The 18211-nt window shown below is 43.6% G+C and overlaps 1 protein-coding gene across 3 annotated transcripts in view; it reads left to right on the top strand.

Annotated features, from left to right (window-relative positions):
• Nucleotides 1-17739, top strand: part of ITGA8 (integrin subunit alpha 8) — a 139625-nt gene extending 121886 nt beyond the window's left edge. For 2 of the 3 annotated variants that reach the window (XM_072154271.1, XM_072154272.1), the window contains 4 exons: nt 702-815; nt 5848-5949; nt 12862-12984; nt 16624-17739. In XM_072154271.1, the coding sequence (XP_072010372.1) occupies nt 702-815; nt 5848-5949; nt 12862-12984; nt 16624-16710 (426 nt within the window). In that variant the 3' untranslated portion in view covers nt 16711-17739. The remainder of the gene's footprint in view (nt 1-701; nt 816-5847; nt 5950-12861; nt 12985-16623) is intronic. The other variant, XM_072154273.1, reaches the window with a different exon arrangement.
• Nucleotides 17740-18211: the final 472 nt, after the last annotated feature.

Raw genomic sequence — 18211 nt, 5'->3', positions numbered from 1 at the left:
CTATAGAGCAGGAGGAGCTGAGCAGATTGTATATAGTGTCCTATCTGCAGGCAGTATGTTATAGAGCAGGAGGAGCTGAACAGATTGTACATAGTGTCCTATCTGCAGGCAGCATGTTATAGAGCAGGAGGAGCTGAGCAGATTGTACATAGTGTCCTATCTGCAGGCAGCATGTTATAAAGCAGCAGTAGCTCAGCAGATTGTACATAGTGTCTTATCTGCAGGCAGCATGTTATAAAGCAGCAGTAGCTCAGCAGATTGTACATAATGTCCTAGACCAGTGATGGCTAACCTATGTCACTGGTGCCAGAGGTGGCACTCACAGCCCTTTCTGTGGGCACTCAGGCCATCACCAGAGATGACTCCATGTGTCCTCCTGCAGTCCCAGACAGCCCAGGACTTGCTGTGCACAGAGCTATTTTAAGTGACAGCGCTACCTGGGACTATTTTCTGCCATATTGGTGTCCTCAGGTGCTGATATCAATGAAAACTGTGACAGAGAAGAGTATAAATCACAAATTACATTTCTGTGTTGGCACTTTGCGATAAATAAGCGGGTCTTTGTTGTAGTTTGGGCACTCGGCCTCTAAAAGGTTAGCCATCACTGTCCTAGACAAATACACCACACATATGGTAGTTTAGCTGTAAATTCTTATTATCAAGGCATATTTTCATGTTTTTTTCTATTTTTCTTATTACAGAATTGCACCAATGTGCAATGTTTAACAATTTCCTGTACAGTGAAGCAATTACGAGGCGCAGAACGAGCAGTGATAAAGATACGATCGCGGTTATGGGCGGAAACCTTCCTCCAGGTAACTAATAGTTAATAATAATATTATACAGTAATGACAACCCCTTCATAGGGCTGCAGTTTTTCCAAAATGTTTATCAGTCCTATAATTTAAGGCGCTTGTTATACAGCAGGAGGAGCTGAGCAGATTGTGCATAGTGTCCTATCTGCAGGCAACATGTTATAGAGCAGGAGGAGCTGAGCAGATTGTACATAGTGCCCTATCTGCAGGAAGCATGTTATAGAGCCATAGGAGCTGAGCAGAATATAAATAGTGTCCTATCTGCAGGCAGCAGGTTATAGAGCAGGAGGAGCTGAACAGATTATAAATAGTGTAATATCTGCAGGCAGCATGTTATAGAGCAGTAGGATCTGAGAAGATTGTACATAGTGTCCTATCTGCAGGGAGCATGTTGTAGAGCAGTAGGATCTGAGCAGATTGTACATAGTGTCCTATCTACAGGCAGCATGTTATAGAGCAGTAGGATCTGAGCAGATTGTACATAGTGTCCTATCTGCAGGGAGCATGTTATAGAGCAGTAGGATCTGAGCAGATTGTACATAGTGTCCTATCTGCAGGGAGCATGTTGTAGAGCAGTAGGATCTGAGCAGATTGTACATAGTGTCCTATCTACAGGCAGCATGTTATAGAGCAGTAGGATCTGAGCAGATTGTACATAGTGTCCTATCTGCAGGGAGCATGTTATAGAGCAGTAGGATCTGAGCAAATTGTACATAGTGTCCTATCTGCAGGGAGCATGTTGTAGAGCAGTAGGATCTGAGCAGATTGTACATAGTGTCCTATCTGCAGGCAGCATGTTATAGAGCAGGAGGAGCTGAGCAGATTGTACATAGTGTCCTATCTACAGGCAGCATGTTAAAGATCAGAATGCGCTGATCAGATTGTACGAAGTGTCCTATCTGCAGGGAGCATGTTAAAGAGCAGGAGGAGTTGAGTAGATTGTACATAGTGTCCTATCTGCAGGGAGCATGTCATAGAGCAGGAGGAGCTGAGCAGATTGTACATAGTGTCCTATCTGCAGGCAGCATGTTATAGAGCAGGAGGAGCTGAGGAGATTGTACATAGTGTAATATCTGCAGGCAGCATGTTATAGAGCAGGAGGAGCTGAGCAGATTGTACATAGTGTCCTATCTGCAACATTTACAGCTTAACACATATAATTATACTATATGGATACAGATGTGACATCTCAGGATATCATGACCCCAGAAGAAAGATAAGGAAGGACACATCTGTATATCACGTCTCTTATGGCTTTGCACTGGTTACACGTACAATAATATACACTGGGTGTCTCCTATTCTTATTATAGACACTGGGAGGGTTATTTTCGGAGCAGCGATTAGTACAATGACATAATGACTGTTTGCGTTGTCCGGCGGCCAGGAGCGGAGGCTTCTGGAGAAATATCAAAGTGAAGAATATTCAGAAGATGATTGATCTTTGTGTTACAAATGAGATCAGATCTAGCAGTAAGCACTTACTATACTGTGTAGTATATGTATTATACAGAATAGCGGCTCCAGATTTTCCATCTGGTGCTATAAGAACTTTCTAGTGGAGACTGAACATAAACCAGATTTTTGGCTGTTTCCAGCACTTGTTTTAATGTCTGATGGATACAATTTACTTCCAGATCGGTTCTGAGAAGACTGACGCCCATATAGAAAGGGGTTTTGGGCCACTTTTACTTTAGCTCAGCTGAAGTCAGTGGTTGATCCCTTGCATAGGGTTTTGTAGACCGTACAGTGGTGTGCCCATATATACAAGATGGGAGTAGTAGTACTGTGCTGTGCCCATATATACAAGATGGGAGTAGTAGTACAATGCTGTGCCCATATATACACGATAGGAGTAGTAGTACTGTGCTGTGCCCATATATACAGGATAGGAGTAGTAGTACTGTGCTGTGCCCATATATACAGGATCGGAGTAGTAGTACTGTGCTGTGCCCATATATACAAGATGGGAGTAGTAGTACTGTGCTGTGCCCATATATACAAGATGGGAGTAGTAGTACTGTGCTGTGCCCATATATACAAGATGGGAGTAGTAGTACAATGCTGTGCCCATATATACACGATAGGAGTAGTAGTACTGTGCTGTGCCCATATATACAGGATAGGAGTAGTAGTACTGTGCTGTGCCCATATATACAAGATGGGAGTAGTAGTACTGTGCTGTGCCCATATATACAAGATGGGAGTAGTAGTACTGTGCTGTGTCCATATATACAGGATAGGAGTAGTAGTACTGTGCTGTGCCCATATATACAGGATAGGAGTAGTAGTACTGTGCTGTGCCCATATATACAAGATGGGAGTAGTAGTACTGTGCTGTGCCCATATATACAAGATGGGAGTAGTAGTACAATGCTGTGCCCATATATACAGGATAGGAGTAGTAGTACTGTGCTGTGCCCATATATACAAGATAGGAGTAGTAGTACTGTGCTGTGCCCATATATACAGGATAGAAGTAGTAGTAATGTGCTGTGCCCATATATACAGGATAGGAGTAGTAGTACTGTGCAGTGCCCATATATACAGGATAGAAGTAGTAGTAATGTGCTGTGCCCATATATACAGGATAGGAGTAGTAGTACTGTGCTGTGTCCATATATACAGGATAGGAGTAGTAGTCCTGTGCTGTGCACATATATACAGGATAGGAGTAGTAGTACTGCGCTGTGCCTATATATACAGGATAGGAGTAGTAGTACTGTGCAGTGCCCATATATACAGGATAGGAGTAGTAGTACTGTGCTGTGCCTATATATACAGGATAGGAGTAGTAGTACTGTGCAGTGCCCATATATACAGGATAGGAGTAGTAGTACTGTGCAGTGCCCATATATACAGGATAGGAGTAGTAGTACTGTGCTGTGCCTATATATACAGGATAGGAGTAGTAGTACTGTGCAGTGCCCATATATACAGGATAGGAGTAGTAGTACTGTGCAGTGCCCATATATACAGGATAGGAGAAGGCAGACCATCACAAAACACATACGCAGACGGTTATTGCCACTTACCCAACTCTATATACAGTAGTTATAGTAGTGACTGTGGGTCCCAATTTGTCATATACAATTATCTGCAGAACCCGGATCTCATATTTCCCCTCTCAGGATTCTGCAGCCATTATACTCTATCACAGGCCGCCCGATTCATCTCCTACCTATGATAACATATTGTTTTAGTATCTGACACCTCTCGCTCCATTGTACGACTGTATAAAATCACAACAACCAAAAAAAACTACAATTTTGAGATAAAAACAGCTCCTTGTCCCTCCAGGGACTTCTATATATAGAAAGGAATAGTAGAGACAAAACAAAGGAAGAAAAGCATTAAAATATGTGCGTGTGATACAAGGTCTGCAAGGAATTATTTCAGGAAGAGAAGCCATAAATTATTCTATTCTGCTCCAGGTTTTCTTTAATTGGAAGTCAATGTTGTGCACAATGTCAGGGAGACTTCAGAAATGTTTCCTCCCGGAGAGGATGAAATGCAAATCTTTGAGTTGTGTTCACATCTGGCATTCGGCCAGATATCTATTACATTACTAGAAGCTGGCTCGTCTGTGGACGTCTGCTTTATGCTCCAGGCTCTGGGGGATTCGGGAGGTGCTATACAAAGCTTACCTGGGTCTGGGATTTCCATTTGGAGAGATATAGTATAGACGTCGTTGATGTTGAAGCCATCAGTATGGAGAACTCTGATTTGTTCCATCATCAGTTGGTTCTTCTTGAAGGAAGAATAAACATTCAAAGTTGACTTGAGAAGAAGAACCTCAACAAGAAGATCACAACCACCATAAAACATACCCACTCAGTAGGGAGTCCGCCTTGGTTGGGTTAGACCACATGGACTTTATGATCTTACCAGAGCATTGAGTAAAATGACAGTGGGTAATATATCTTCTAGGGAATCGCAGACCACAACATCTCTAACACATAAGACATGTTGTTGAATTGTGTCAGAAGCCAACGATGATATACTGCAGATGGTATAATTACTATCTCTATGGGTTGTCACCCTGTACATCATTGGTGGGCCTACTAAAATGCCCCAAAACATGGCTAGGGAAATTACCCGAAACCAAAGACACCCATCTGTAATTGGTGGTTACGGCAATCTTGCTTTGAGTCAGCAAGGTTTGTGGTCTGGTTGGAGTAGACAAGATAGCTATGATGCCTTGGATGGTGAAGTAGTATCTGGTTCTCCATGTAGGTAATCCTGCTGGGGAACCAGTACAACCCATGATCTGTATTCAGGGGCGTAACTACAGCGGTAGCAGCCATAGCAGCCGCTATGGGGCCCGCAGTGTCAGAGGGCCCCGTCATCTGAACTGACACAATAAAGAATGGAGGATGTGCACCATTATATCTATATTGTACTGCACATGTCTAGCATAATATGTATATAACATACTGTGATGTATACATGCAGTATCTGTGATGTGTATATGGTGTCTGTATATGTGAGTTTGTTGCATATGGCACTGTATGTATGTGTATATGCACATGAGTGTATTTATATGTGATTGTAACTCGCATGTGTGAGTATACAAATATGTATATTTTTTAAGTGGGAAGGGGGGCCCCATGCAGTAGCCTGCTAGGGGGCCCTGTCTCTCCTAGTTACGCCACTGTCTGTATTAAAATGTTTTTTTTAGTCTAATTTTACTCCGCAACGTTGAGAAGAAGGATTAGGAGCAACACGACTGTCTATAGATCTACAGATCTACAGGTCTCTGGTTTGGTTGGTTATCATAGATTTTTTTGAAGGCTTTTTATTGGTTCATTTAGTGACTTAAGGTCTTGTACCAAATAAATGACGCTCAACAGACTGTTTCTTCTATCTTGAGGGGAATCTAATTTGCATAATTTTGTTGTCTATAAGACCTCCCAGTCACATCTCGATCTCCGTTCCGATTACTGCCAAACACGTCTCTTTATAAACCATGTCTCTTTGGCCAATGTGGTCAATATCGCTTTAAGTAAAGTATAATTATGTTTCTGTTGCAGAGGAACAATGAATATTACTCGCTTACAGCCTGGGTGTCGTTTGAAGTAAAGAAGATGCCATATAGTGTTCAACCTGCAAAGCTGCCTGCAGCGAGTATAGCAGTAAGTACATAAGGCCGGTCTCTCACTATATATTGAGGTGGTAGATTCTTGTGAGTGTTGCTAAAGGTGTGACAGTGCAAAGGTTCCATGGTATTCTACAAACACCTCAAGCTATTCCATAATTTCAAGAAGGGTCCACATACTGAAGGTCAAGGACTAGTAGCCGTCCATCCGTGCTTTGGTGTCTACATGCAATAGCCAAGCATAGTAGATGTGCATCATATGAATTTACTAGTTTCAGTAGGCCCAATGACCATCTAATAAGTATGGTTTTGTTTGGAGAATCTTTTTAAGACCTCCTCAGTTGTTGGTGGCTGGAGAATCTTCTCAAGACATCCTCAGATTTTGGGGAAAAGAAAAGGTTGGCAAGTAGGTTTTCACAATATTATAAGGTGTGTTTTTTTATTGTTGAAATGTCAAAAGAGATGTCAGAAATGATTCGGTTCTCGAACCCTTTGAGATCACACCTGCCAGGGACAGATGAGGAGTAATGGTATTTGGCTATCCAAGTACTGGATCCAGGTTTACACAGCCTTCCTGTCACAGGTGGTCCCATATCGCGGGTCGCGGGCTCACCCATGCCCCTATGCGCCCGCCAGCGCATCGACCGCGCATCTTACCCGTCCCAGCTCCTGTCTCGGTCCCGTCCGCTGTGCACATCCACGCCTCCTAGGGCGCTGGCGCGCCGGCTTCTCTTAATTTAAAGGGCCAGCGCTGGTCATTTCCACATATCCATATAAGCCTTCCTCTTTCTGCAAACCCTGCCGGATCTTTGTGCCTATGGCATTGTGAAAGCTTCCCTGCAACATTTCTGAGTATTCCTGCGTTCCTGTGTGTTCCTTCTCCTGAGTCCTGTGTTCCTGCGTTCCTGTGTTACCAGAGTTCCTCCGTGTTCCTGTGTCCTGTGTGTCTGTCCTCCCATTCCCATCTGCCTGGACCTCCCGTTGCTGACCCTGGATTTGGACTTCACCTTGCATCTCTGCTGCCTGCCCTGACCCTGTGCCTGAACCTGACCACGAGACTTTGTCCTGCTAAGGTACCTCGACTTTGGCTGCCACCGCGGGCTAGTCGCACCTGTGGAACGACCTGGTGGCACCCTGCCGCAGCAAGTTCATCCCGCTTTGCGGCGGGCTCTGGTGATGACCAGGTGCCACTTAGACTCCGGTCCCAGGTGTTGGCTAGTACCATCTCCCGCGGGGGTCGCGATGATCCACGCATCCCCAATCCTGACACTTCCAATCATCCAAGCTATCTTCCCATGAAGATAAAACCACGTAGAATCTGGAGAGCCTCAAGAACAACAGGAAGGATAGGTACTAAGTACTGTAGCCCCACCATATTTATAGCTGCAGAACAAGTTGTTCAACAAACTGAGATCCCCGTGCAGTGCAAGGTCTATCTAAGCTGAGCATCGGTAGAGTTATAGGGATCCAGCTCTAAAATGTGGCTATTTTACACCACCTTTACCACATCCAACTCATCTCAACCATTTATAAACATACTAGACGATATCCACCCCTGCTTAAACCCCAACAATTCCATGGACAACTCCTTAAGAGGTTTCTCTCATCTGTCAATGAACACAAATTTGTTCCATTTCTTGCTAACATTTCCCATTCTCCACCACAACACAGGGACAATTCATTGGTGGTAAATGTACATTTCGTGTCTACTCCGTGCATATAATGAGCCCCGTAACTCACTGTATATTTGATGTTCCCTAATAACACTTTGTCGCTCTCATAAATCGCTATAAACACAGACACTGAATGAGAGACTGGAGGATTTTAATAAGGGAAGTAATGATTCGCGATGCAATTGCTGGAAAACATTCTAAAGAAAACATAAAGACGGCGCTCGGGGCAATTAATATTATTGACATGTGTTTACAGTGTTGTGTATTTACGCTGCTATGTGACCCGGGCTGCGTGCGCTTCTGATTGAGAGGGGGGAAAAAAAGAGCAAAATCATTGAAATTCGGGGAGGGGGATCTGTGACATTTGGCATGTGCAGAATTTAAACACTAAAACAAATACTATCTAAATGTTGCCTTTAATACAGAGCTGAGTAGTAGCCTGAAGGTATTTACAGATGTGTTTTGCATCCATGCAAGGCTGAACCGCGGGGAGGGAGGCCGAAGAGTTAAACCACACCAAAATTTTGTATATAGGAATAAATCTTCATGGTTCAGTAGAATCAAGAAGAAGGGGCCATGGAGCGAGGTATGGATCCGACCAATCAAGGAGATCGCTCCTCCTTCACTATGTCGATCTGAGGACAGAATCCAAATATTATTGGACTGATCTATTCGGTCAACTCTAGCAGCTTCAATCCCTTCAAATAACATCGTTAAGTTAAGATGGTTAGTCATTGCAGAAAAGGAAAGGGAATCCTTCCTCCATCTAGCAGCAATCTGTATCTTCCTTGCCATTGCTAAAAGTGGAATAAAACAGTGAGGCTATTAACTCCAGAAGAAGAACAGAATGTGCAGTTCTGTAGCGGTGGCCCCAGCGCTGTGCTGGGTCCACCAGGCACCGTTGAGGTGTCACCACGTGCTGCTCTCTGGAAGGGATGGTAAGGCGCGGTGCACCCCAATGGAAAATAAGTCCAGAGAGTCCGGGTCTACAGGGAACAGTTTCCTTCTTTACTGAAGAAGTTCAGGTGCAAAACAATACCAGCAAATCACAGGGCGACTTTTATAATGTCCTCCCTGGCAGAAGAAGGGTTAAACACTGAGGAGAGGTTTGTACCCTGGTCAAAGGCTTGTAGCCCAGGGTCTATGGCACAGTATCCCAGTCTCAGCTTCTTCTTCTGGTTGTTCAGATAGACTTAACTGCAAGACACTAGGGGGGACTGTTCTCTTTATATACCTTCTATTTTGGCACAATGACAAAGCATTCTCCCATAGACTTACATTGGTGGCCTATAATATTCTATGGCAGCAAGTTTCTAAAGTGTAAACAATTTTCCAGACAGCATCTGTCATTCTAAGGGTCAGGATGTCCGCTTTTGTGGTAAACAAGTCTGTTTTTCTTTCTTCAAAACAATGGGGCACATTTACTTAGCAGTCCGCAATGTTCAACTGGAATGCACTGTGCCGCGATTCACTAAGATTGTGCGCCCGATATCCTGCATGTGTCGCTTCCCCGCTCAGGTCCCCGGAGTTCACCTCCTTCTTCCTGGTGCATGTAAGTGCTTGGGCTTGCGACACAATTTTATAGTTAAATCCCGCGCTCAGTCCGAATCAGTCGGATCGTCCGATGGCACGTCCCCCAATTTCTGTTGCATGAAAGTCGGCACAACGCTGTCGCGTGCACCAAAATCCCCTTCTAAACACCTGTCCTCACAGCGCAAATCCCCAAAACGTCAGAATATCTGACTAAAGTGTGATCCGCGGACCCTTAGTAAATAAGCCCCAATGGGGCAGATTTATTTACCCGGTCCGTTCGCGATCCAGCGGCGCGTTCTCTGCGCTGGATTAGGGTCCGGCCGGGATTCATCAAGGTAGTTCCTCCACCGTCCATAAGGTGGCGCTGCTGCGCTAAAAAGCATCTGAACGCGCTGGAGTTCATCGGGCCGGACCGAGTGAAGGTAAGCGCGTCCCAAGCGACACATTTCTTTTTTTAAATGCGGCGGTTTTTCCGAATCCGTCGGGTTTTCGCTCGGCCACGCCCCCCGATTTCCGTCGCGTGCATGCCAGCGCCGATGCGCCACAATCCGATCGCGTGCGCCAAAATCCCGGGGCAATACAGGGGAAATCGGCGCAAATTGGAAATATTCGGGTAACACATCGGGAAAACGCGAATCGGGCCCTTAGTAAATGACCCACAATGTCTTTTATAGCTGTGGAAAATTATACTGGCTTCTCTTTAGTTAGAGACACAATCAGAAATATCTCTCAATGTTTATCTGTATAGACCTGTAGAAAGGGTTGTTGTAGTAATAATCAACAGAAAGTATATATAAAAAAACACTATAGATTAATGCAAGTTAACCATTGATGTAAAAAAAAGTAAGAAGCTGCTGACTAATATAGGGGAAATATTCAAATGTCCACAAATGTCCAAAGCTCAATGCTCTCTCTGATCCAGGGCACTGCTAATGGCAAAAAGAGATGTGTCTATTCTAAGCAGAATCTATTAGTTTTCCAAACAGCAGACCAAAGTTCAGAGACTATAGGTCAGTCGGGGCAAACCTATGGCAGGGCTGACAGAGTTGGAACTCAGAGATCTCTCTGCAGGCACCGGGCTGTCACCCTACAACAGTCGGAACAGTCCAAAGCAGAGAAACATTTTAACATCTGACTATGAATGGCATGACCTACCACCGACCTTGAGGTCCGACATAATCTGATACGTGTAGAATTTTGGGGCCACCTTGTTCGTGGCTGTTACTACAATACGAGGGCAGATACTTTGCTTTGTGTGACTATAAAGATTAATGGTTCAGAAATTCTGAGCAGCTCAGTGTCAGAGGAAGCAGCGATTTCCTTCTAAGGAAGGGCAGAGACGTTGTGGCGTCCAGGGATAGGTGTCCTGCACTTACCATTCATCCTCACTTCCACATTATTTGACACTTTGGATGTTTTCTTTAAGCCTTGGTGGAGTCTTAGAAGTTCATGGTATGAAGACCGGGCCATCCACCTGCCTCCTGGCCCGATGCTCCGATAACATTACCATATGCGGAGCACATGACCCTGACCATCTGTGAAGCACATTTCCGCGTAGATGACAGATGCTTCTGCTGAGACTAATAACCTGATATTTGACCAGTATGATGACGTAGTGATGGTTCATACTATCAAACTGAATCAATGGAAAGATCCGGAAAAAATCCTGTACCTCTATTTCACTACTGACCTCTGTAAAAGTTTAATCAGTTGAGCTCTGACCCCTGGGGCCTTAAAGGGGATGTTATGGATCAAATTATTATTTTTTTTTACTCATGGCCCCAGGAGGGGGGAAATAAAGGAGGTTCCTCCCTGTCACCGGTGGTATACCAACACAGGATCTGCAATGACACCATGTCTATGACAGGCTGAACTGGTTGAATACTGTCTATACAACGTCATCGCCGAACCTTTGTACACCAACACAGGCCAGGGAAATGTTTATGTTCAAAATTGGTTAAAAAACAAAATTCACTTCCCTAATCTCCATTCCACAACACCATTAACAACACCCCATGGCCCCTTAAGAGGTTCTGCTCAGCCGATCTCTGGCTTAGGCTTGACCAGTGATTGGCTGAGCTGCCACTTCCTGTGAGGGACATGGATGTAGGAAGCATCGGAATGGCAGCTATAGGGGATCAGCGATGGGAGCATTCCTTCTTTTTTTCAGCCGATCCTTTTGCTTTGTTCCTTATTGGGTAAAATATTGGGGCAGATTTACTTACCCGGCCCATTCGCGATCCAGCTGCACGTTCTCTGCCCTGGATTCGGAGCCAGACGGGAATTATTAAGGTATGCGCTGAAGAGCATCGGAACGCACTGGAATACACCGAGCCGGGCTGAGTGAAGGTAAGTGCAATTTTCGCGACCCATTTTTTTAAAAAAATGGGGCGTTTTTTGCCGAATCCGTCGGGTTTTTGTTTGGCCACGCCCCCCGATTTCCGTCGCGTGCATGCCAGCGCCGATGCGCCACAATCCGATCGCGTGCGCCAAAATCCCAGGGCAATTCAGGGCAAATTGGCGCAAACCGGAAATATTCGGGTAACACGTCGGGAAAACGCGAATCGGGCCCTTAGTAAATGATCCCCATTGCCTCCAAATGTGACAATATTAATTGCACCTGTCAGCAGGAATGTAATTTTTAACTGGTGACAGGTTCCTATAGCCAATGCTATCCTGATTTTAAAAATGCCTTTTCCAGGGTCTCACCACGCACTGCTGGCAGGGAGCCAGGTAATGTGAAATAAACTATTCTAAAGCGCTGTAATGATTCCAAATTCTGACAAAGGCATTTTTAAAAATCAACATAGAATAGACTGTTGGAACCTGTCACCATGTAAAAATAACATTCCTGGTGACCTAAAGATTGATTATTGATCCATCAACGATCACTTAACAATTTTCATTTATTGCCAACAAATAGCAAACATCCCAATTTGCCTGTCCAGCCAATCACTGGTTGAGACGAGTTATTGAATGGATTGGGTAGTCTCTAGAATTGAGAGATTATTTAGGGATAGTTACTGTTTGTTCATGTATCCCTGCCCGGAAACTTGTTTAGGTCCTACAATGCCCGGCTCACAAAATCCACCCCACTACTGCATCTTCTTGCTCTTCCAGGATCCACATGAGCAGGATTAAACTTGGACGCTATGATGATATTCAAATTCTTGGGTTTATGGTAATAAGAAGCTCCTTCCCTATAGGATTCCCTATAAGGTGTGTTTATATAAGGACACAGTAGTAGAAAAACAATGAGGCATCTCTGTCTATTACACGAGCCAAAAAAATCAAACCTCACCTCAAAGTTTGCAGGAAACCTTTCCGAGTCCTGACATCTCTCCTTATAGCGGTAATGTAAATGTATTTTTTACGTTGCGGCGCTGTAAAATGTATATTTAACCTTTCAGCCATCAGATATGAAAGATTTATGGTTTCCTAGAGAGCGGATCATGGGCTTAAGAGTTCTTGTTCTGCTCCCATAAAGGAAGTCGTCCTCCATTTATCACCGGCCTATAAGTATGTGTTCATGTTTGGGGTTTTTAAGCGTCTTCCAAAATCCAGATAACAGATCTGACCAGGAAAGTACTTTCCCGAATCCCGTCCTATCAGATTGTTCCTGAAACCTTCCACCCTCCAATTTTCCTGTTCACGTTAAGCAAAGTGGATTGAGCGATAAGGAATGTATGGACCCAGATGACTTATGTATTTTCTGTTTATTTGTGCTTTTTTTTGTTTTCCAGATAAAGACATCAGTGATTTGGGCGACTCCAAACGTTACATTCTCCATTCCTTTATGGGTCATCATCCTGGCGATTCTACTGGGGCTGCTGGTTTTAGCCATACTTACAGTAGTCATGTGGAAGGTGAGATTGAAAGTCTACCTAATATGTCATCAAACTTTGCATAAATCAGTAATACAGTAATAGTCTTTCGCTCTCCTGGGGCTCCTGACTACTGTCATGTGACTGCTACACACGGAAACTAATGCTGTAGCAGGCTCGCAGCAGTGGTCGGGATAGGAGCGCCAGTCTCTGTAAACATACAACAATAGTGAAGAGGGGTGATGCTGGAGAACGGGTGTACCGTTGTTTATTATTTCATAGCAATCCCTCCTCCAGCATACCGTATATACTCGAGTATAAGCCGACCCAAGTATAAGCCGAGGCCCCTATTTTAACCACAAAAACCTATATTTTTTTAACTCGAGTATAAGCCGAGTTTGGGGTTTCAGCACATTTTTTTGGTGCTGAAAAATGAGGCTTATACTCGAGTATATATGGTATGTACATTTTCTTTTTAACATCCGGGACAAATCCATTAGGTCAATTAGTCATTTATTATTATTTTTTTTATTTTTATTTTTTTAATGTAGATTTTAGATATAAAAATAAAATAACAGTCTCCCATGAGGCAACAATATACAGGCTGATACAATCAATCAAAATGATAAACAATAGATTTCCAAAGTACGGGCGGTCCCCTACTTAAGAACACCCAAATTACAGACGACTCCTAGTTACAAACGGACCCCTGGATATTGTTAAATTACTGTACTTTAACCTTAGGCTACAATAATCAGCTGTAACAGTTATCACAGGTGTCTGCAATGAAGCTTTATTGATAATTCTGGTTCTTATGACAACCCAACATTTTTAAAATCCAATTGTCACAGAGACCAAAAAAGTTCTGGCTGGGATTACAATGATAAAATATACAGTTCCGACTTACATACAAATTCAACTTATGAACGAACCTACAGAATTTTGTACGTACCCGGGGACTGCCTGTATACGGTACATATATTTTTGGGTGTATTCTTTCCATCTTACCGACCCCTCTCCTCTTTCCTCTCTTCAACCAGAAAGATGATGTGTGGCTGACATGGAGCCGCCAGACTTGATCGCTTTGTTCAAATCAGAAGTTTTTGCCCTCAAAAAACAGCAAAGCCCAAAAACTATTAAACATTAGGAGTGAAAGATACTATTTGTATCCAGACTGGATTAAGGTGGCTTTGTACAAGGCTCCATGATGGACACTTGGACGCTTTATGGTTGGGGGGGGGGGGGTCTTCCTGGCTAAAGGCTCCATACAAACAATGAAATCTCCAGACTACTATAAAGTCGCCGGACCGCTCGTCCAAACTGAAACCGTAACCGTAGAGATGGTGCCTCGTTGCACTTGGTAATAAATCCGGGATTTTTTGTACTAGAAATAACAGCACTGGGCAGGTTACAGGCATTAGGGGATTCAAGAAAAAACATATTTCTCTAGGAATGTTCCTCCTTTAATGAATTTACAACATTATCGGAGCATAACAATGCGGACAGCGCTCAGCCAGGACTCCGGAGCTAAAACCTGCTACATCCATCAGCTTCGGGGGGGGGGGGATGGAGTTGGATGTTTTTGTATTATTGTAAAAACAGGTAGTCAGGAAATGTGCGTTTTTTTTAGTTGTATGTTGAACTTCTCGAAATTGTTGATTTTTGTTTTTATAATATAAACGTAAGGAATCTTTTTTTTTAATTTTTTATTATTTAAACTTTAATTTATATATTTTTGTGCAAATTTTTCCCCCATAAAATATGGTAACAAAAGAGTTTTTATTTAGAGCTTAGCTGCAGTTCTCTCTATATGAAGCCGTCTACTTCTGATTCCCAGAAGAGGTGATCGACGAATACTCAGGGCGTTTTACCCCACTGATCAAATACATATAATCAGGCTCGGACTGGCCCACAGGTGGACAAGTGGATCCACCGGTGGGCCCCTGAGCTAGCTGAACGCCCAGGCCCTGCATAAGTGGTGCTGGACAAGGTATCCTCTCTGTAATTTATATATATATATATATATAGCATAGAGCATCTCATCTATCCTATGTATTTATATGATTATATTAATAGATTATGTAACAAACTGATAGTTGTGGTGGACCCCAAGATCAGATTTTACTGGTGGGCCCAAGGTATCCCAGTCCAACACTGCATATTGGGGCAGATTTACTTACCCGGTCCATTCGCGATCCAGCGGCGCGTTCTCTGCGGTGGATTCGGGTCTTCCGGCGATTCACTAAGGTAGTTCCTCCGACGTCCACCAGGTGTCGCTGCTGTGCTGAAGTTCATCGGATTGCACTGATCTTCACCAAGCCGGGCGAGTGCAGGTAAGCTCGTGTCCAGCGACCCTTTTTTTTTTTAATGCGACGGTTTTTCTGAATCCGTCGGCTTTTCGTACGGCCACGCCCCCCAATTTCAGTCTCGTGCATGCCGGCACCAATGTGCCACAATCCGATCGCGTGTGCCGAAATCCCCAGGCAATACAGGGAAAATCATCGCAAAACGGAAATATTCGGTTAACCCGTCGCAAAAAAACGTGAATCAGGTCTTTAGTAAATTACCCCCATTAGGTATAATGAGGGAAGGTTATCGGTAGTGTTGAGTGGACCAGAAACCGCAATGTTTGGGTCTTTGCCAAACATTGTGGGTTCAGGTCCCCAAACTTGGACTTCATCCAGTAATTTGGCGTTTGGGATGACCTCTTATCTATACACCCGTGATCGTTAATGGCAACGATCCTGGGTGTTAACTCTTGAAATGCTGTTGGCACATGCACGACCGATCATTGCGATGGCTATGCAGATTTTACCGAACCAAACTTTCAGGTTCGGGTTTGGCTGAACCTGAAAGAACCCAAAGCTGAATAGATCTGTTCATCCCTAGTCATCAATGAAAGTTTTTATTGTCAATAATCTATGGTAGACTATTCTTTTACTCATGACTTATAGAGAGAATGGGAAAGCAGGGGTATTTGATCACAATAAGACATATGCTATAAGTATCTCATATGTAGACACATGAAACTCTTATAGGCCTAATCATAACCATCTCTTCACATCTGCTCATGTACAGTCATTGCTAAATTTTCTGGATTGCCAAATTTGACTCCATGCTCTACCAATAGTCTTTGTGCCTTAGAAATGGCATAATCCATAGTTGTTAGTATCCGGAATACCTCCTTAATGAGGAATTAACATATCGCAGTACATTTACGACCCTCAAAACAACAGTATATCTTGACTGTAATACAGTAGAGTACATAGGCACGAAACACCGGTATAAGAAGTACAACATACTCCATACAATGGGCACATTGTATGGCTGACCATTGTCAGCCATAAACTTTGGCAAGGTCTCAGTTGGACGCTCATTCGGCCAACAAATTTCCCTTCGAACACATGTGCTTTCAGCTTGGCTAAGCATGCATGTTCTCCGAATTCTGCTAAAACTCCTCCTATGGTGGCTTATCACTCCGTTGAATTCAACTTCCCAATTCTTCTTTCCTCCAACAACTTTTGTCAGACGAGAGTTCGGAGGCCTTGTGCGCATTAGATGGTTTGATGGTTAAGAAGAAATTGGTGGCTTTGGCCTACATCTAACCGGCTGATGTCTCATGTTGCAGCATAAATCCTTATGCCAATCCTTGTGCTAACATTCGTTTCTCTATTTCTTAAGTGTGGATTCTTCGATCGGGCGAGGCCACCACAAGAAGATGTAACCGACGACACAGAAAAATTAACAAATAAGACATCTGAAGCATGAAAAAAACCTCACGTACTGTAGTACTGCCATGCGGAGGGCCAAAGATTGAATGTACCTGCATTGCCACTATGCTGCATCTGAGTTGCGCTGTATCAACCACTCGAGGAACATTTGTCGAAGATAAAAAAAAATACTCCTTCAACATCACAGATGAAGTTTTTACTTGAATCTTTGCTGGTTACATGCAGATACACTCCAGAGACTTGTGATGGCCTTTATTACTGTACCAGGATGTTGACCAAATTTAGAACCACTACTGTTCTGCAAAGGACCTGGGAACATGCCGACGATGGAACAGAACTCCGTTGGATCACTGGGAAGTCAGATTTTTGGAATATGTTTTTGAAACTGGGTTAAGATTCTTTGGAAGGAAGCACAACCTCCTTTTTCTTCTTCTCGAGGCTTCCAAAATGTAACTAAGATCTGTATATAATATTTTATACATTTGTACAAAATGTCAAAGGCTTTTGTGGATAGCAAATATGTTCTTCTTAATGAATGCCAATGTATGGATGACACCTACCCAGTACGGAAGCATTGTATGGAACTGGAGACATCAGACCTCATCGAAGTCTTCAGTCTGGGTCAAGATTTGGGTTGAGTAGGTGACAGAATGGAACTTTTTTGTGTTCTTCTCCGAATGTCTGATACCTGAGATCACTTTATATAGCACTCACTTTATTTATATCATTTGTTACACTGTTACACTATAACGATACCGTATTAAGCAGTGCCTTCATGTGTGTCACACGGGATAATTAGTCGTAGACCATGAGACATGACCTACATGGCTGGATATTATATCCTTTTGCACTCAAAAATGAAGATGACACACACAAAGACTGAATGAGCCTAAGGGTTGTTTGAGTCCTCCAAACAATGGGGCAGATTTACTTACCCGGTCCATTCGCGATCCACCGGCGCGTTCTCTGCAGTGGATTCGGGTCCGTCCGGGATTCATTAAAGCGCTGAAAAGCATCGGAACGTGCTCAAGTTCACCGGCCTATTCCTAGTGAAGGTAAGTGCAAGCTCCGCGACACTTTTTTTGTTTTCAATGCAGCGTTTTTTCCGAATCCGTCGGGTTTTCGTTCGGCCACGCCCCCCCATTTCCGTTGCGTGCATGCCAGCGCCGATGCGCCACAATCCGATCGCGTGCGCCAAAATCCCGGGGCAATACAGGGGAAATCGGTGCAAATCGGAAATATTCGGGTAACACGTCTGGAAAACGCGAATCGGGCCCTTAGTAAATGACCCCCAATGTCTTCTGCTGTTGCTCTGATAGCCTTTGAATGGAAGCCAACATTTAGAGTATTGGTGCCCCTCTCTAATACTGGTTTCCAGAGAACTAACACAACTTCCAATTTGGTTATCTCTTAAGTTTTTTTTATTATTATTAGAAGATATACATATATACACCAACATGCTTCTTCTTGGGTCTGGAGTTCAGGGTCTTCTAGACTTGCCACAACTAGAGAACCAAAGCATGGTGACCACCACGTTG

The sequence above is a fragment of the Engystomops pustulosus genome, chromosome 5 (genome assembly GCF_040894005.1).
Source record: "Engystomops pustulosus chromosome 5, aEngPut4.maternal, whole genome shotgun sequence".
Lineage (NCBI taxonomy): Eukaryota > Metazoa > Chordata > Amphibia > Anura > Leptodactylidae > Engystomops > Engystomops pustulosus.
This window is presented reverse-complemented; position numbering and strand designations above follow the sequence as displayed.